Source organism: Globicephala melas, chromosome 2, assembly GCF_963455315.2.
Source record: "Globicephala melas chromosome 2, mGloMel1.2, whole genome shotgun sequence".
Lineage (NCBI taxonomy): Eukaryota > Metazoa > Chordata > Mammalia > Artiodactyla > Delphinidae > Globicephala > Globicephala melas.
In genome coordinates, this window is record NC_083315.2 from 127,702,154 (window position 1) to 127,714,572 (window position 12,419).

A 12,419-nucleotide genomic window follows, 5' to 3' on the forward strand; every position below is an offset into this window, starting at 1 on the left:
TTTTGGAACTCTGGGAGATTGGATATTGGGCCTCCTGGCCTGTTAATTTTCTTAATTTTTTTCTCCAATATTTTTCTTTTTATTTTCTGAGAAATTTCTTCAACTTTATATTCTAAATCATCTATTGAATTACTCAGCTATGCTATATTTTTTCTAATAGCTCTGTTTTTTCAAAAGCTCCTTTTTTAGTATCCTACTCCTATTCATAGTTGCAACTTCTTTGCAAAGATACTTTTCCTTTTGACATTTTCTTCATTCTGCATAGTCTGTTTCCGTTAGGTGCTTTTTCCCCTGTTGTTTTCTCTCTTTCCTGTAAGAGGCTTTCCTCAGATGTTTCATAACTCCTGGCTGTTTAATCATTTTTATTTTTATTATTATTTTAAAACATTTATTTATTTATTTTGGTTGCACTGGCTCTTAGTTGTGACATGTGTTGCAGCATGCGGGCTTCTTCGTTGCGGCGTGCATGTGGGATCTAGTTCCCCAATTAGGGATTGAACCCGGGCCCCCTGCATTGGGAGCACGGAGTATTACTGACTGGACCACCAGGGAAGTCCCTGTTTAATCTTTTTTTTTTTTTCCTTTTTGCGGTACGCGGGCCTCTCACTGTTGTGGCCTCTCCCGTTGCGGAGCACAGGCTCCGACGCGCAGGCTCAGCGGCCATGGCTCACGGGCCCAGCCGCTCCGTGGCATGTGGGATCTTCCTGGACCAGGGCACAAACCCGTGTCCCCTGCATTGGCAGGCGGACTCTCAACCACTGCGCCACCAGGGAAGCTCATGTTTAATCATTTGTAATAGCATAGGACTAAAAGACTAACTGTAAGCTCTGGATGCATGCATGGGGTGGTGGGCACATTACGATTTTCACTGGGTATTTTATTATCTTCAACTGGGAGTTATCCAGCTGGGCAGTTTAGCCAGGACATTTCTGATGTCAGGATCTTTTTAGGTCTTTCCACTTGCACTGACCAGATGGCACAGAGAAGACTCTTCCAGTGTTGTTAGGATGGGAAGATCTGGCTGCCAGGATTCAGAGAGGAGGAGGAGGAGATTGGTCTTTGTATCCAGAATGTAAATATTTCCTGTTTTGAGTATGGTCCCCTGCCATCTATTGTATCCAGTGTCCTTCAGTCCAGAGGCCCCATTTAAAATACCCAAAATAAACAGCAACACACTTACTGAAATCATAGCATTTTTAAAGGACAATACTTTATATATCTCATTTGCATAATATTTTATTGTTTGCATATTGCATAGTGAAAAGAACAGAGTCACAAGACTCATGGTCTGACTCAACCACTAACTTGCTGTGTGAATTGGGTTAAGTCTCTTAACCTTGCTAACCCCTTATCTCCTCATCTAAAAAAAGGAGATGATGATAATACCTACTATACAGGACTGCTAAAGACCGAATGAGATAGTTACACTGTCTTTCTCTCAAGGAACTGCTGAAAATGAATTTATAGTCTGCTCTTGCCACCCCTTTGTTCATCATCTCAACAATAACTGTTAAATGCATTAAGACAATAGGTACCAGTGTGATGCTTTCAGTTTGAATACTAACAATAGCAGAAAGGAAGAAAACTCAAGAATGGCCCAATCCTTACTTATCTTTAGAATACTGATTTTTATAATACTTATTTATACTATCCCATCTGGAATTAAATTTCATTTAAAGATTTTTTTTTTAACCTACTCAAAATGAAGATCTATATATGTGAAAAACCCAAGAATACACATGTAGTTGCTTTACAATTTCCACTCTGGTATAGTATAAGTAAAATACATATCAGGGGCAGTTAAACACTTTTCCCCCCTACATTAGGGATGATAATATATATGAAGATTAATTTCTTATGCATTATCCCTAATGTAAAAAAAAAAAAAATCACAGGTATATTATGCTGCTTGTCAAGAATACATACACACAGTAGTCACATCTAGAAATACACACTCCTTCTAACAATATTTCAACCATCATCATTATCTTCTGTATGACCCCCTACAATTATATGTAGTTGAAAACACAAAACTCTCTTTTAAGGCAATTCTGGATGATATTATATTACAAAATACTTGCATTAAATAATATTGCATGTATGTATTGAACCTCCAAACACAGCCTTTAAACCCTCAAAGTACTAGTCTTAAAAGGTAAACAAAATTTTTATATATTATAAAAAAATTTAAGCTGCTCTGCAACCTTCCTTTGCTAAATGTTAGATACATTACACCACTCCAGCAAGAGATTAATAAATAAGGATTAAATATTCTATTTTACAAAAACATACAGAATGGCCAATGTAAAAGTGAAAGGCTTACCTGATAATTTCTTTATCAAATTATGTTCATTAAGAAGGAATAAAACATGGTATAAAATGAGAAAACTGTCACTAAATTTATCTCTCTGAAGATAATCACATGAGTTGTTATCTAAAAATATCATGGCATCCTTGTTACAAACATTTTTTTTAAAAAGACTGTGTTTCCTGGAACTAGAGGACTATCTGTCTCATAGCTTTTATTAAGCAAACTTGATAAAACCACCACATAGTGGCAAGAGATAGAATAGCTGTTTCCAGCTACAGAAAATATTGAATTCTACCTTAAAGTACAGATCATTTGAGATATAACCCATAACAATTAAAGCAAATCATAGTGTAGTTTGTACTGAATTTCCTTAAGATATTTTTGCTTTCAATGGAGTGTATTCATTTTCCTGTCATTTGAGACCAATTTCTGTTGCTTAGTAACTATTTTCATGTCCAGCCAAGATGTAAAGATTGCTGTGTGCAGTAGGATTTTCTGTTGGCCTACTTTCCAAAACAACAACCCTGCAATTAAATCAAAACAAAAGTCTTGTTAAAGAGGAGAAACAGAGATTTCATCTTCAAATACTAACATCAAACCAGGAAAGAATATCATTGTTCACATTCACATAAAATTACACAGAGATCACATTAATAGATGCACAGTCAAATTCAGCTTTACATTTTATAGCTTAAAAACAAAACTGAATAAGAATTGATGAATTTATGAATATAAAATATTAAAAACATTTCAGGATAGTCTCATCTTATTCCAACTAAAAACAAATTTGCTTTACTCATATATACCAAAAAAAGGTATAATAAAGCTTTAGAATATACATGAACAAGAAGGGGATGGAGGAAGGGCTGAGACAATAAAACAGGATTTTAAGAGGCACCCACTCACACTGTTCTTCAAGGTATTTGCAAATAAATAGTAAAGTATGAAATGGGGCCGTCTCCCTTGTCCCTGGAACAAAGGCAGGGTTAAGAGTTCAATGAAAGGACCAATAGGAAGAAAAACCAATCAAGTGTCATATCATAGGATCTACACTGTGGGAAGACAGGTTTGAGAACAAAATAAAAAACAATATGCCAGTGCAGAGAAAAAAGTCTAGAAGGGGAAATGGGAGGTGGGGGGAGTTGCATAAATAATTTATATTTTTCTAGTGTATGAATTTCCTACAACTAGCATATTATTACTTTTGAAATGAAAACAAAAAAGTAATATATACTTAAAGCATGCATTAAAGAAAAGTAGAAGGCGAAAATAAAATTACCTATAATTCAACTGCCCAGTTTACCATTATTAATATTCTGACATAGTTTTCTTTCCTCCTAGACATTAATACCTATATTTAAACAATACAATTTAACAAATCACTTTAAAAATTAAGACAAAACAAAAGCCTTGGTTAAGATATATGTCTTAAAATCAAGGAGATGCCCAAGTAAGAAGATAATCAGAACAAGGCAATGGTCTGAAAAAAGTAGTTTTTTAGGGCAAGAGTGACAGAGAATGGAGAAACAATACAAACAAAGAAGGGATAGATGAAAGAGAAAATTCTGGGGGAAGGAGTTGGAAGGAAACAAGTAACTAAGAGAAATGGCTTCTGATGCCTACCCTCTATCAAGCAGAAATCTCTCATACTATGTCTCACCAGAGTGCTATTTGTGCCAGGATCACTGAATGATCTACAATTCTTTTGTCAGCCCTTCCTGGAGAAGCAAAGGGCCTCCCATTCTACAGTCATTTACCAGGTGGTCCTCCAATTCTCTTTTATGCAGGACTAGTTACTAGGTTGCCATGCTCTCTGGGCTTGCCTTTTCAACGGCAATGGGTAGTTGCCATTTTCCAAAAATCCTTTTTCTCTTCACAAAAGTCTCTTTAAAAAATTTTTATGCAGTCATAACTCCAATTCTCCCCGACTTCCTTAAGTGTGTAATATCTAAGCAATGGTTTTGTGACTAGACTGAACTTGAAGATCAGAGGTTCTCAATCCTTGCCTCAGGACTAATGTATACCACTATAGCCAGTTTTGCTGCAGTAACAACTTTTGGAAAATAGGAAGGGATAGGTATTTTATTCATTGTAGAGGTAGATAACATAGACTTTGAAGAACAAAAGCTATAATTCTTTTTTCATGAGAAAGCATAGTTTTGGAACTTATCTTTCACTTTGATCACAGAGACCACATAATTCCTTCTAATTTAGAATGACCTCAGAGACTCAGTCAAATATCTTGTGATATAAAAGTACATGTCAGGAGGTGCACATTCTGTTGGATATATACAGTAACAGTTAATAGAAGTTAACATGCCAGGAAGAAATGATGAAAACAAAGGAGCCTGAAATATGTCATGATACTAGGGACATAAACACCCATCTAACACATTTTGTCTTGGCTGAGTATAACTGTTTCTGGAATCATGATCCTCACACTGACAACAGCTTGCTTAATTGACTAATTAAAATATTTTTTCTCTCTCTCAATAATGATACAGGGAAATTTCTCTAAGATTCTGAAGCCTCTAAGAGTTTTGTTTAACATATATAAAAATAAATAAATGAACAAACCAAACAAAAACAAACACGTAGATACAGAGTGGCTACTAGGGGGAAGAGGTAGGGGTGGAGGGAGAGTGAAATGGGTAAAGGGGGTTAATTGTGTGGTGATGAAAGGAAACTAAACTTTTGGTGGTAAGCACACTGTAGGGTATATAGAACTAGAAATATAACACTGTATACATGAAATTTATATAAATGTTATAAACCAATGTTACTTCTATTGAACAATATAAATAAATATATTGAAACAATATAAGTATATTGAAAAATAAGTGTTTGAAACACAGTCAGAGGTTGACAGTATAATTAAAAATACAATTCTTGAACTCCTTTGGTAATAAAACAACCAAACTATTACCTGTCTGATCCTAATAAGCGGAAAACTCTTGTTTCATCTGAAATCTCCTGGGTAACCTACGAAAGAAAATATCCCATATTATTAGTCCCCATATTATTTAAATTATAATTTAAAAATCATTTAGATAGAGCAAGTATTAAAAAGAATGATAATTTTTGATAGACTCAATTCCTCAAATTAAATAGATTTTAGTAAGGTTTTTTTTGACTGCTTATTAGTAGAAACAAATCAACATTTGTGGAACATCTGTTTGGGTCAAGCACTTTCCTTAGAACTTTTTATGATATGTATTATCATTCCCATATTATTAAAGAGAAAACTAAGACTCAGTGAGGTTAAGTAACTTACTTTTAGGTCATATAACTAGTAGACCCAAGATCTGAGTACAGGTTTGCTGGACTGCACAGCCCCTACTCCTTCCTTTACGTCATAGGGCAGATGCTTGAGGTGGCACCCCTCAGCCCACCTGATTTCAGCAGAGCTGCGGTAGACACTCCCATGCACCTGTGTCTTACATCTGTGTACTGGGGGTATTCCTCTGCTCTGTCTTCTCCAATACTAAAGAAAGAAGGTACTCAGTCGTGCACAGGTACTATTCCAAAGTGTGGGGAGTTGACACCTCTGGGGGAAACCCTTAACTACCAGCGACAGCAGTTGGTGTATAAATGCACCCGCCTCCCCACCTTCTGATGAGCCAATTCTGAGGTGTGCTCCACACTGTTCCTCAGTAGTTCCTATAGGATTAAGCCCTCGTTGCCCATAGTGAGAAGCAGTTTATTAATGTGCTCTTTGTTGGCTTTTTGTCCCTCTGCATCTTACATTCCTTACTCTGTCACTTGTTTTTCTGGGATCTACTCCCAAATAAACAAGGACCTGAGTCCTTGTTTTAGGGTCAGCTTTTGGAGGAACACAAACTCTTGACAGTGTGGATATAAAATAAGTATAAAAATACTCTGCTATCAATGAGTTTGCAGTCTAGCTGAGAAGATGGAATTAACAAACTTGAACCAGAAAATAAATCTGGTGCTATACTAAATGCAGCTGATTTTCAGAGTATTCAGTTCAGAAATGTTCCAATCTTTGTGGACTAGAATGGCTGATTTTTACATTATGAACATTATAGGTAGGCCCAAATTGAAGGATGAGAACAAAACCAGAAAGAAAAAGGTAAGCAAGATGACTTAAAAATAGGAGGTAGAATTCACACTTGATATGGTAAACAAGTAACTTCTACAGATTTCAAACCACAGGAGTGACACAGTGAAAACAGCATCTGAGGACAATTAATGTTATGGCAGTAAGTAGGACTGTAGGCTTCATTAAATGCAGGGGCCTGGTGACATTTAGTGACATGGGTCAGTAACTAAACGGACGCTTTCAAAGACAAGCTGATTTACGTCATTTTCTCTTGGAAGCATTCTAATTCCACTGATTTACATCATTTTTACTTGGAAGCATTCTATTTCTGCATTCATATAAGAGGTGGAAATAGTTATATCTAAATAACAGTGTAAAGGTAATTCAAATAGAAGATTTTAAGCTTCAAAATAAGTCCATATATTTGTGAGGCCCTGGTGTGCAAGAATTACACAGGTACTCACACAAATGGGAAATGTCTCTGTTAGTATTCTCTTAACTGTTAGGATTCACCTCTCAAGGTGGGAGCCCAAGTCCCACCTCCTACATGAAATATATCCCGATTATCTCAGTAGAAGTGATTTTTGGAGACCCTTCACATCCAGGCTCTGTCACTTAACTAGTTCTGTAACTCTGGGTAAGTTACTTAATCACTCTGTACCTGTAAAATCGGGAATATGAATAGTACATAACTTTACTTTGAATTGTACCTAAACCCCACTGTATTATTAGCCTTCAATAAGATAGCATTTGTAAAGTGCCTGGAAGATAGACATCATAAGGGTTTGATATTATTTATAATTATGCTTCATTATGTCTTCAGTGCTATAATAAGAATAGTGTCCTAAATGTATTTGATACTCAATAAATATTTAGTAAACGAATTAATTTTCTTAGATTTTCCTTAGTCCCGTGATCCAATACATATTAATTTAGAATTTAAAATATAACATTAAAAAAGAAGCTGCAGGGGCTTCCCTGGTGGTGCAGTGGTTAAGAATCCGCCTGCCGATGCAGGGGACACGGGTTCAAGCCCTGGTCTGGGAAGATCCCACATGCCGCGGAGCAACTAAGCCCGTGAGCCACAACTACTGAAGCCCGAGCACCTAGAGCCCGTGGTCCCAACAAGAGAAGCCACCACAATGAGAAGCCTATGCACCACAACGAAGAATAGCTCCCATTCGCCACAACCAGAGAAAAGCCCGCGTGCAGCAACGAAGACCCAACGTAGCCAAAAATAAAAATAAATAAATTTATACAAAAAAAAAGAAGCTGCACATTTATAGATTATGGAAAAGGCTTATTACCTTTAGAAAAGTTTAGTAAGTTTAGCAACCATATTTATAAATTACAAATAAGAGGACTGAAATTGTGTAAACTCATGTTTGACAATTCCTCGTGGCCACTGAGAATACAATAAATACAAAACTGAACATTATTTGAAGGGAAAATACTGGCAGTTTTGTTCTACCGGCATTAAAGGCATTAAACATAGCAACGTGGGTTCAGAAAGAAAATACATAAAACGAATGTTTCAACTTTTAAAATCTTTAATGGGAATCACTGGAGGTAATTAGAGAAATCTTACCTCATCTGATTTGAAGCTTTTACCCTGCATTCCATGTTTCCAGAAAGCCAACACACTGTCTTGAAGGCATACTAAAAAGATAAGGGAGAACGGGACTAAAATAAGGCACATAGTAGTGCATTATACATTTTCCTTAACTGTCTTTAATAAATGATAATGTAAGGCTATTCAAGTGCTTGGTGCAAAATTCCACTGTCTAGACCATTAGTTCCCAACATTTTTGTGACTAAGTCATGACAAAGCTCAAATAATTTATTGAGGCAGGGTCATGGAAGTTTTCAAAGATACATTATAACAGGCATTTATTTAAAAATGAGCTAACTTTTGATGAGCTGGACATCAGCATATTAATTTTTCTTTCATATACTATCTTTTGTCTTAGGTAAATAAAGTAATAAAAACATAACTGGTTTTTTGGATTAAAAACATGATCATTTAAATAATGTGATATATTTAGAAGTAGCTATTAAGGAAGCATCTTTTATTTCTGTTCACATATTCCCTATTATAAAATTAATTTTTAAAAATAAACCTGTCCTGTAATCTAAAATTTAACCACACACTGAATATTTCTGATCTGTGAACCAATTCTTATTTGGAGGGGCTAGGGGCTCTCAGCTATCGTACTCACTGTTGCTGCCCAACCCCATCAGGGCTCCAGAGCCCACCGGGCCTTTGCCCTGTCCTTGCAGGTCCCACTGTTCACAAGTGTGGTCACAGATTTGAGCCAAGCTTGCCCAACTTCTTGATGGCTTTGGAATCAGGAACGACCGTGACCCCAAAGTGTGGCCACCTCATGACATGCCATATCCCCTCTTGCTGCCCACCCATCTCCCACGATCCCCTGGGGTGGCCTGAGGGTCTTGGAGGAAAACCTGTTCTCGCTGTGCCTTGTCCATTTCTGTGTCCTGCCTGTGCTGGGCCCACTGAAGCACACATATGGGGTCACTTAGTGGTTTAGAAACAGAGTGGCAGGGCCTCCAATTTTGGGGTGGGGGGGAGGCAGCAGGGCCTCTGGGTCCTTCCTGGCCAGAGGCTAGAGTCACTAAAGCACAGTGAGAGAAGGAGAAAACCAATTTGATTGTTGGAGAGTTAGCCATATGCCCTATACCAGTAAAGATGATGGGAGAAAGCGATTGAAATTTATTATATTTCTTACTAGAATACTGACTCTGTAAAAAGTTAACATAAGAATGTTCTGGAAACATAATTTAGCTCAATAAACATTAAAGTATTTTGCAATAACCAATCATACAAGCTTCACTAGCCATGAAATAAAAAAACAGGTAGTACTGGCTTTGTTTTTAAAGGTGACTTAAAGGGACTCTTTTTACCCAGGAGGATCCTTGAAATTATTCCAAAGTTCACTGGAAAGAAGAGATGGTAGCCTAGGAGGAACAAACTTTCGTAGAATGAAAATATCCTAAAAAATTTGGCATATATGAAAAAGTTGAGGTACTAGTGTGTTTCAGTTAAAATTAAGAGGACCTAAAGATCTGTATATTGGAATCTCTATTGAAAATATTAAATCTTAGAAACTGGCATGCAACAGCCAGCATACAAAGGACTAAAAGAAGAAAATATTTCCAAAATGCCTTTTGTCATGGCATCTACAGAAAGTTTAGGTTTTCTGCTTGAATAAAATTTCCAATCATAAGCAAATTATTCCTATGTAAGAGGGTTACCCAGAGGGATGAATGTTCTTTGCAATAGGGCAAAACTCCACTTGAGAAACCATTAAATTTTTAAAAAATCAACAGAAAACTTTCTAAACAGTGAGAAACACATTTTTAAAAGTATATACATTTAATTATAAAATACACATATTTTTTACAGCCCAAATAAAAATCACCAATTTTAACTGTTTTTGACTTAAAGTAGAACCATATCATGAATTGTTCAAAATGTTTCCACCCATAGTATTTTTTCATAAGTTCTATCACCCTTGAGGAAAATACTTACTGACATATAATCAGTGAGGATGCAAACAATAGTAATTTTTATCATAATACCAATGATATTACAGAGTAAAACACTCATTGACAAGGAAGCAAATTCAAATGGCATAGTATTTTCCAGATTCTGTGGGAAAGTATTTATATTTAAATAGACCTAAAAGCAAAAACCATCAACACACACCAACCAGAATCTTACACGGCAAAGAATTCTAGCATATCTAACATTGTTAATCACATCACACAAATACCTTCATGATTTGGAAAGAATTGGAAGAAGTATAATTCACTTGATGCAGCAAAGGGAACAATGAATAGAAGAAATGATTTCATGTTTTAAATATTCAAGAAACGACAATAAAAGATTTATTACGGTCCAGACCTGCACTGTCTAATATTATAGTAACTAGCCCTGTGTGGCTATTTACATCAAAATTTAAATTAATTAAAAATAAAATGTAGCACTAGCCATGTTTCAAGTACTTAACAAGTGTGGTTAATGACTACTGTATTTAAGAACACAGAGAACATTTCTATATCAAAGAAACTTCTATGAGACAGTGCTGGTCTAGATAACCCTAAGTACAGAATGAACAAAAAACCAAGTACTCTAAATGTATTATTAATAAAAGGAGACTTACCTACAGATTCAATGCGAAAATCAAAACTTAGCTCAGAGGCCAGTTTCTTACTTGATTTTAGTTTTCCTTGTAGATTTACAATTTTTACAAATTCTTAAAAAAAGAAAAAACAAGTCAAGACTGGAAATGCAGATTTGCTAAAATAAATGTAACTTGATAAGTGGATTTTACATGGATATATAACAATATTAATAAAGTTCAATTATTTCTCTTGATTCAAGTATGCCCAGTGAAAAACTGTCACTGATAGATTTTATAAGAGTGAGGCCTCCGTTGTAAATGGCAATTCCACCAGTACTTTTTTTCATAGTTTATATTGAACACTTACGTTCTCATTTTTTAAAAAGTGAAGTGTTTCTTTAATAGCGGTTAACTTGGTGCCTAAATATTCAGCAATAGGAGTTGGTTTTTTCCCCCTTACAAATTACATAACATATGATAAGTAATATTTGCAGTAATTCTTAACTTTAGTATGTAACTAATATTCTACAGAAGTACAAGGGAGGAAAAAATAGTACTCTCAAGTCAGAATTTCTTTATAAGTAAACTCTGGGATAGACAGTATATGTGAATATTTCTATTTCCCTTTTGTCCATTTGTTTTTTAATTTAACCATCTTAGCTCTGACTTGGAAGATATCTTCACTCTGCATTACTTTCTCATCTGTCTACCATTATTTGTGATTACACACCTATCGTGATTACACACCTATCTCCATTGCTGCTTAGTAAAACTGATTTATACCATAGAGTTGACAAACAATTTTCGAAGTGTTACACTGCTCCCCTAAGAAAAAAAGAACAACTGAAGAAAGTCAACTTTCCATTTACCATGAATAGCTGGGAAATGGAAGTCCTAATTAATCAAAGGTTTAAAAAATTTTTTTAAAAATAAATAAATCAACAAAATGAAAACTAAGTACAATTTATTTTCCTTGTTTGACTCAGAAGGTATTTAGGCATTTAATGTTAAAGGTTCAATACTACAATTAAATTCTGATCATCTGTTTATTTCATTAATTAGTACTGAGTCTTCTACTTGTTTGGGTAAAAAATAATTTATCAAATTCACTTAAGAGTAACCAAACAACATGCCAATCTTATCAGTATTCAAAGAATCAAAAATACTTAAGGGATAATGGGCAAATGAAACACTCTGGGTTTGGTTTACTTATCTATAATATTAGATGATCTTTATGATTCTGTAAGGCAAATCCACTAGGGAACACTTTAGAGAACAGAAATTAAGACAAAAATACAGGTAAATTAAGTAGTGGAACAATTTTAAAAATAACCCTAAACATCTATGGGCAGGTCTAGTAATTTTAAAATATTGGAATGAATCAAACCACAGCAAATATTGCCAAATTTCAAATATAATGCCAAGTCTGGGTGAACTTCACTTGCAGGATTCATTGCATTAAAGTAAGGGGGATTTTAAGAATTAGAGTGCTTTGTTTGCAAAATTGAAAACACCTGTTGTTAAAGTTTTTCTGTCTCTTCCACTGCATATACAGTACAACACACATCTATCAGTAACACCTCTCGCTGCATCAAAAGAATCACTACTAGCAGGTAAAGGTGTCAAATCTATTTGTGCATTAGAATATCACACTGACATGATTCCAAAAGTTCATGTTATATGACTACAAGTGACCAAATTAGTATAACCTTCTATTTTTTCATTAATTACAATGAATTATACAGAATTTTATACAGAATAATTTTATACAGAATTTTACCCCAAGGTTATGGCAAACTATTCTAATACAGTTGTCCCTCGGTATCCACGGGGAATTGGTTCCAGTACCCCTCACGGAGACCAAAGTCCATGGATGCTCAAGTGCCTTATATGAAATGGT

The 12,419-nt window shown here is 35.2% G+C and overlaps 1 protein-coding gene across 3 annotated transcripts in view; it reads right to left on the reverse strand.

Annotated features, from left to right (window-relative positions):
• Window positions 1-1,220: 1,220 nt before the first annotated feature.
• Window positions 1,221-12,419, reverse strand: part of MAP4K5 (mitogen-activated protein kinase kinase kinase kinase 5) — a 136,709-nt gene continuing 125,510 nt past the window's right edge. For all 3 annotated transcript variants that reach the window (XM_060294789.1, XM_060294790.1, XM_060294788.1), the window contains exons 29-32: window positions 10,559-10,651; window positions 7,963-8,033; window positions 5,238-5,293; window positions 1,221-2,835 (exon numbers count right to left, since the gene is read on the reverse strand). In XM_060294789.1, coding sequence (XP_060150772.1) covers window positions 2,748-2,835; window positions 5,238-5,293; window positions 7,963-8,033; window positions 10,559-10,651 — 308 coding nt within the window. In that variant the 3' untranslated portion in view covers window positions 1,221-2,747. The remainder of the gene's footprint in view (window positions 2,836-5,237; window positions 5,294-7,962; window positions 8,034-10,558; window positions 10,652-12,419) is intronic.